Here is an 8,894-nt window from a genome sequence, read left to right as displayed (position 1 = left end):
CTGTCACTTTTTTGTCGCATACGACGCATTTTCTTTGCCACAGAAAAACGCTTCGCCGACGTTGTTTTCTTATTAGTATATTTTGGCATAATGAATATATATATATATATATATATATATATATTGTATATGTAAACAATATACTAATAATACACAAATAATTAATAAATACTAATAAAACAGAACCTCTCTTTCAACACTGTATACACTACTATACAGTACTAAAGGCACTGTAGTAAAAAAGTACACTGAACTACAAGACAATAATGCATGAAACAAATAAGATGTGTTATCATTGTTTCAAAGTCAACGCACCAATCATGGGACTTTATTGGTTGCGCGATTGCAATCGATATAATTGTTCCATAGTACCTTGCAAAATGGTGAATCGCGAGCATGGTGGGTAATTGCTCTTTTCATTTATATATGGAATTACAAGAATATGTATATGTATGTATATACATATATACTATATATTATTTACTTATTAAATTCCTTACTATATGAAACATTAATTATTTATATAGCATTAATAATAGTAATTCTTATAAAACAATGCATTTTCCTAACCTGTGATAACCTGTTGCATTTTTATCAACATATATACATACACACATATATATATATATATATATATATATATATATGTGTGTGCGTACAATCTTGCATATTTATATGTATATATGTGTCGATAAAAATGCAAGGTTATCACAGGTTAGGAAAATGCATTGCTTTATAAGAATTACAATTATTAATGTTATATAAATAATTACCCAGACAGCACATAAAACTAAAAGATGGCGAAAAGATGTCTTTTTTAAGTTATCTTTTCGGCAAGGCTAAAAGACATCTAAAGGATGTCTTTTTGATTACACAAAAAAGTTGTCTTTTGAAAGATGTTTAAAAGATGTTTTATAAAAGTCATAATTAATTTAGTTGACGAAAAGATACCTTTTCGATCATCTTTTTAGGTATTTTTTCGGCAAAGCTAAAAGACGTCTAAAGGATGTCTTTTTGATTAATTAAAATATCTTATTTTAGTAATAAAAAATAATCGCTTGTATTATTGTTTTTTAAGATTCATATTCATTAATTATAATCATGTCCCCAGCTTTAAGGGGCTTCTAAATATCTAGGACTGTTAACATGCTATTCAAAATGAATATAATTATTAAGATATATAATTTTTGAGATCTTGATCTTTTTGGAATACGTATCCTGCATATACACATTATAATTTTTAAATTTGCAAAGAGCCCCATTCAATTTTTGTCTAGGAAGCCCCAACGTTGCGTAGTTACGCGCTAATAAACAAAGATGACTAAACACTCGAAAGTACGAGATTGATATAAGGAAGCACGGTTATTCTCTCTTGAACTGACATATTACATTAATTAATATAAGTCGTACACCTAAAAGTGAAACGCAACTTAGAACTTTGATTCTAAACAGATAAAGTGCAGATTAAGTGTGAAAATAAGTGTTAAACCCTCAAGATTTGTGGTAAATATATTTTTTAAAAGTTAAAAAATTAAGCGATTTATATATATATATATATATTTCCTTGTTATTCTAAACAATTAACTTTCATAAATAGTTTTTATATATATATTATATAAAAGAGAGATATAAGATGTAATACATATTCTCTCTTTTAAAACAATAATATTCTTTTTTTACAGAACCAAAGACTTAAAAACCTTCGTAATCTTTAATCTTTACACGGTGAAAAAGAATTGCTTTTCCGTCGCCAAGGTATATACATATATATATTATACAAATAAATTGTTTTACATAAAATAGCACATCTTATAGAAATGCCAAAACTGAAAAGTTTCTGCAAATTATCACGTAGACAGCAAATTCGTCGGTTAAAACAAATGCAAATGGTGAATATCTTCTAAAGGAAAATATTAATGAATTAAATCAAGTAAACCTAAATTCATCATTTGATAAAGAAGATTCTAATAGTTCTTCTAGAACTGTCACTGACCATCTTAATTTATCAACTCATAAAGACATTTATAATTTTTCTATTTCTGCAAATCAGTCAACTATAACAGATGTTTCTATTTTTTCCGAAGGAAAACATCATCATATGCATTGCACATCATTTATTACTAAAGACATTTCTTTTAGAGAAAAATTAATTTTATGGGCAGATAAATATAAAATTCAGCAGACAAGTCTAATAGCTCTACTTCACATATTAAAAGATGAAGGTCATGATAATCTCCCCAATGATGGGAGGACATTAATGAACACTCCACGATCGACAACAATTTATAAAAGATCAGATGGGCATTATTATCATGGGTTACAAAATGGAATTATTGATAAGTTAAGTCAGTTGAATACCTCAAAATTTAATAATCCTATTATTATCAATGTTAATATAGATGGACTTCCTATTTCAAAAAGTTCAAAAAGCCAATTATGGCCTATTTTAGTACAAATTGTTTTTAAAAATCATAGATCTACCGTTCCTTTTATTGTTGGCGCTTATCACGGTTATAATAAACCCAGTTCAAATAATCATTTTTACAACATTTTATAACTGAATTTAAAAAATTGAATACAATAGGATTTACATTTAAAAATAATATATATAAAGTAGAAATTAGAGCAATTATATGCGATACTCCTGTGCGATTATTTGTCACTTGTACGAAAGGTCACAATGGCTAGTTTGGTTGTAGTAAATGTAGCGTAGAAGGAAATTATGAACACCACCGAATGCTCTTTCTTCATCATAATTGTCCTTTGCGAACAGACGAAACATTCAAAAACAGACAAAATCCAGAACATCATACTGGTACATCTTTATTTGAGAACAAATGTCGTTACCAATGGTCACTAGTTTTCCACTAGACTATATGCATTTGATTTGTCTTGGACAAATGAAAAAATTACTAATTTTATGGTTGAGAGGTCCCACTCACATTGAATTTGCTAAATTATCTGGTGAACAAATAAAAAATCTAACTTCAGATATGATTTCTTTAAAAAAATATGTCTGAATTTGTTAGAGTACCCAAACTAATTTTGAAGAAATTGGATAGATGGAAAGCTACCAAATTTAGAATATTTCTATTATATCTTGGACCTGTTTTATTACATAAATATCTTCCATTTAATTATATGAAGCACTTTATAGTATTTCATTGTGCGATCAGAATATTGTCACCCATCGGATTATCTAAATAATCTTCAATATTCAAAGGAGCTCTTATCTTATTTTGTTCATTATTATGAAATTCTATATGGTAAAGAAAATATGATTTATATGGTACACAATTTGATACATTTGAGTGATGATGTAAAATTATTTGGACCTTTAGATACTTTTAGTGCTTTTCCGTTCGAAAATCATTTGCACATTTTAAAAAATGTATTAAGAAAATATGAAAAACCTTTACAGCAAATACATCGAAGAATAATCGAAAAAAACACAGCAAATAAAATGAAAGCAAGTATAAATAATGCTTTGAATTATCCAATATTGATTTCACAAAATAAGAAAAAACTCCCTTTTGAATGTTCTGAATCTTACGATATATTAAAGTTCAGTGATTTTAAATTATCTTGTACGCAAGCTGATCGATTTTGTTTTTTAAAAAATAATAAAATTGTGATGATACATCACATAAAATTGAAAAATGGAAACCCTGTTATACTTGGTCAATAATATAAAAATTATTCTGGTTATGACTTATATCCTTGTAATTCGCAACATATGAATGTTTTTGTGGTCAGTGACAATAATTTAACTGAATTGAAATATTTTTCCGCTAATGAAATTATAAGAAAAGCTGTACTACTGCCATGGAAAGGGCAAAATTTTATGTTTTTCCACTTCTACATTCAGATATATTACAAGGTATATACATTACATAATAGCAAATTGCTTGTTATAATTTCTTGTGTTAACATGTATTTTAATTTTATAAATTTTGTTGCAATTTTTCAGATGTTTAATGTTGCCGTTGGTACAGATTGGTGCCAGTTCCACAGTCATGGATTAACACTGATAATCAAATATGTTTATGGCCACCGCATATTAATGTTACAAAAGCAGTGAAGAAACTATTTAATCCAGAGACTTCATGGGAAAAGATTTCAATTAAATATGTTTTAGAACTATACGGTATAAATAAATAGATAAAATAATTGTATATAATCTTTTATATATACAATATATAATTTTTATTTTTATTTATATATATTTTTTTATTTTATACTTGCTGTTTTTTTAGACTCATATAAAACTGCTAGACACATGGAGAAAGAAGCACAATTTTTATCATCTGATAATGCACAAATTAATATTCTTCAAAATAAAAAAGATAATGATTTTAAAAGGATTTCTTCAAAAAGACAAAGAAAAGAAAAAATTTATACTTCTTCTGATGAAGAATTACAATCAAAACATAATGGTTTTTATTTTTTTTAATGCATAATTATATATATTTTTTTTATTGACAACTTTAAACTTATGTATTTAATGATTGTCTTTATTTATAGCAAAAAAACTTAAAAGAATATTCCTCCACCTCCTTCTGATTATAAAAATAATGAAGAAACTTCTAATGAGGATGTAAAATCAAAACTTGGTAACTTTTTATACAATAACAAACTTTACATCAAATCGTATAAATCTACTTCGCAATGATACAATGAGACGTTTCGACGCTTACTTGCGTCTCTTCAGTCATAATTAGTTAAAACATAGTTAAGCCAGTACAATGTGATCCATGTTAAGTCAATACTCCTCTAATATGTCCTAGGTCTCGCGATTTCTATTATTAATAACTAAATAATAATAAAAATTAATAATAATGGGAAAACACAAAAATTCTTGATCGTGAACCCAATTATTATAAAAGATTAATATCAGAGATGATTTTCATAAAACAACAAAACAGAGGTTTAAATAAAATTGAAGATTTAGATACATTAGATAGCAGTTATTTTCCTTTATTGGAGTCTTCCTAAAGAACTTTTTAAACAATTTTTACAAAACATGTTTACTAATTAGTGACAGATATATATAGAGTGCTAGGTCGCGATTCGTATCACTTTTGTATTTACAACATGAGTATCAAGATGTTCTGTCTTTCTGTGACTAGTGTCAATCTAAGGTTTTTTAATTTGGAAGTTAAGGTGAGAGTTATATTATAAACTATAAATTACTTGAATTTCGATTTTATTGTTTAAAGAAGTGTTAGATGTAATAAAAAAATTTTTAATAATAGAAATCGCGAGACCTAGGACATATTAGAGGAGTATTGACTTAACACGGATCACATTGTACTGGCTTAACTATGTTTTAACTAATTATGACTGAAGAGACGCAAGTAAGCGTCGAAACGTCTCATTGTATCATTGCGAAGTAGATTTATACGATTTAATGTAAAGTTTGGAAATATATATGTTTGACATCAATTCACATAGCTCGTAATAGACTCATGTTGTTTTATTATCTCTAATTTATAACTAACTTATTTGCAGCAAAAGAATTTAGAAAAAGCAATTCATCTCCTTCTTCAAGTAAAGAAAATGTTTCTGAAATTATAGGATTAGAAACTGATACATTCCTTTTATAATATTAATTTTTTTATGGAATTTAATGTAAATTTTATTTTATCTTTTGTAAATTGTTTCAAATTTTTAATTTTATTCATATCTATAATTTAATGTTCATATTTACAGAAAAAATATCTAAAAGAAACATTTCACATTCTTATTCGAGTTATAAAACCCATGAGAAAAGTTTTGATGAGAATACAGAATCGAAATCTGGTAAATTAAAACATATATTTAATATAAAAATTATTATAATTTTTTAAATATTGTAAATTAATTGGCCTTTAAATTATACTAGCTTTTCGGATCGCGCTTCGCGCGGTCCTCATATAGCCTATATTAAATCCGTTTTAACACAAAAAATTAATTCTTTTTTTTGTATTACCGCAAACTACTTCCACATTTGTGGACCGATTTTCGTGAAACTGGTACCAAAATGTAAATTAATAATTCTTATTTATCTCTTTCTTTAAGACACATTATGTTAAAAAAATTAAAACATTAAAAAAACCACCATCTCATCACACTCCCCAAAAAATTTGCAACTTATAAATATAGATATATAGGTATAAATAGATATCCAATTTCGAGAAAATTAATCAATAAATATATGAATGCGTGGGTGGATGTGTATGTAATATTGTAAAACTTAAAAAAAAACACATAGTAGTGATCCCCGAAAAATATGCAAAATTTTGGTACCAATTTCGAGAAAATCGATCTATAAATGTGTTGGTGCGTGGGTGGTTGCGTAAGTGTGTGAATAGGGTGGTAAAATAAAAGAAAACACATATTATCGATCCCCGAAAAATATTCGAAATTTTGGTACCAATTTCGAGAAAATCGGTTTATAAATTTGTTGATGTGTGAGTAGTTGCGTGGGTGAATGAATAGGGTGTTAAAAATTTTTTAAAATCATATATTGACCATCCCCGACAAATTTACAAAATCTTAGTACAAATTTCGAAAAACTTTGTGAATAAATGTGTGAATGCGTGGGTAGATGCGTGATTGGGATAAAACTTGAACAAACCACACAACAGCTTTCTATTAAAAATTTGCAACATTTTGGTACCAATTTCGTGAAAATCGGTCAATAAATGCGTATGCACATGGGTGCATGGATGCGTGGGTGGATGCTTGGGCGGATGAATAGGGTGATAAAAATTGGTTAAAATCATATAGTAGCCATTCCCGACAAAATTTGAGTACAAATTTCGAAAAAGTGTGAATAAATGTGTGAATGCGTGGGTGGGATAAAACTTAAAAAAATCACACAGCAGCTTTCTCAGAAAAATTTGCATTTTGGTACTAATTTCGTGAAAATTGGTCCATAAATGCTCATGCGCGTGGGTGAATGCGTGGGTGGAGGTGTAACACTTGAAAAACCCACATCGTCGCCATCTCCAAAAAATTTGCAACATTTTACCAATTTAAAAAAAAATCGGTTCATAAATATGCGATTGCGTGAGTGGGTGCGTGGGTAGAGGCGTAAACTTAAAAAAATAAAACAGCAGTTTTCTCAAAAAAATTTGCAACATTTTGGTACTAATTTCGTGAAAATTGGTCCATAAATGCGCATGCGTGTGGATGAATGCGTGGGTGGGTGCGTGGGTGAAGGTGTAACACTTGAAAAAACCGCATCGTCGCTATCTCCAAAAAATTTGCAACATTTTGATACCATGTGTTCAGAAATATTGCAAAAAAAGAAACATACCCTCCTCTAAGGAAAAAAAAATTAAAAAATTAAAAAAAAAACCCACAGCAGCCACCCCCGAAAAATTTGCAACATTTTGGTACCAGTTTCACGAAAATTGGTCCACAAATGCGGAAGTAGTTCGGGTACAGACAGACAGACAGACAGACAGACAGACGGTGCTTATATATATAGATGTATTATACTTACAGAAAAAAATCTCATAAAAGTATTCTATATCTTTTATTTAAAATGAAAAGTTTTTAATGACTACAAGATTACATTTTTTACATTCTTTATTATTCTATATTTTTAAACAATGTAAAAAGCATTATTATATTTTATTATAAAAAAAATTTTTTTAACTAATTTTATTATTTGCACTTTCAATACAAAAATTGCTAAAAAATATTTAAAACTTCTTTTGTCAGTTATAAAAATAGTAAAGAAAATATAATGATATAATCACAACACTAATGAGCAAATTTAAATAAAAATAAATCAATTTAAAAGAATATAATAATTTTAAATACAACAATAATTAAAAGAAAAAATCGTATTTAAAAAATTTTTTATATACACACTTTTTATAATACTATCTTTATGATAAAAGTTTTTTATGTATTATATATATTTTTTTCAGATGTAAATAAAAACAACAATTCTTTATTCTTATCAAATACTAATTTAAATTCGCAATCATTGGATTACGGTGATTATTTCTCAGAAAATGAAGAAATTTTGCGAGGTTAATATAATTAATTGCTATTAATAATATGTATATAATTTGTATTTAAAACTAAAATTTAATATTTAAAAATATATTAATTAAAATTGATATTTTTTTATATATTACAGACAAACATACGGAAATATCTCCAAAATCATCAAAAGTAGAAAGAAAAAAAGTGTTTCCTATAATAAAACATAGTATGTAATAATATCTTAATTTTAATTTTAGATTTTTGTTATGTCTTTAACATATTTTTTTAGTTAATTATAATCCTGGGTACCATTTAAAAATAAAGAAAAAAAATGAAGAAAACTTTCCTAAACGTAAAATAAAAAGAAATCTCGTTTGTATGTCATTTCCATGTTTTCTAAATGATCTGATATTTTTATTATTTATATAAAACAATTACTTTTCTTTTCTTGAAATAGTGAGAAATGATTCTGAATTAGAACTGCAAAAAGTTAAAAGCCGGCAAAAAATTGAAACTGTTAAAGAAAATATAACTTCAAGCAAAGGTATATATGTATATATAGTAACAAATTTTGTGAATTTATCTTTCTAATCTAATAATTAATAATTCTAATTTTTTTTATAGAAAAAACTTCTACAATAGATTGCTTAATGTTGAAAATATGGAAATAGATAATATTTTAGCCATATTAAACTATGACCAAAACCTGACAGCGCCAAATACGTCATTTGATTTATTGCCAGATTTTCCATTGGATGATATAGACAATTTTAAGCGTTTTTGTAACGAATTACAAAATAATGATGAACTCCGAAAACAATTTGTAAGTTATAAATTATTTTATAAAATAAATTAATAATAAATAATATTTAATAATAATAATAATAATTAATAATAATAATAAAATA

General features: G+C 26.5%; 1 protein-coding gene across 1 annotated transcript; it reads left to right on the top strand.

Annotated features, from left to right (window-relative positions):
- The first annotated feature begins 380 nt into the window (after positions 1–380).
- LOC114936660 (uncharacterized) lies at positions 381–8,657 on the top strand. The gene is made up of 6 exons (XM_085481362.1): positions 381–399; positions 5,713–5,802; positions 7,926–8,030; positions 8,141–8,212; positions 8,444–8,530; positions 8,611–8,657. The coding sequence occupies exons 1-6, from the start codon at positions 381–383 to the stop codon at positions 8,655–8,657; spliced, it is 420 nt and encodes a 139-aa protein (XP_085337488.1).
- Positions 8,658–8,894: the final 237 nt, after the last annotated feature.

This window comes from Nylanderia fulva, unplaced genomic scaffold, assembly GCF_048542155.1.
Source record: "Nylanderia fulva isolate GAGA-0341 unplaced genomic scaffold, ASM4854215v1 Scaffold177, whole genome shotgun sequence".
NCBI lineage: Eukaryota > Metazoa > Arthropoda > Insecta > Hymenoptera > Formicidae > Nylanderia > Nylanderia fulva.
Note: the sequence above shows the minus strand (reverse complement) of the source record. Positions and strands in the feature narration are given on the sequence as shown.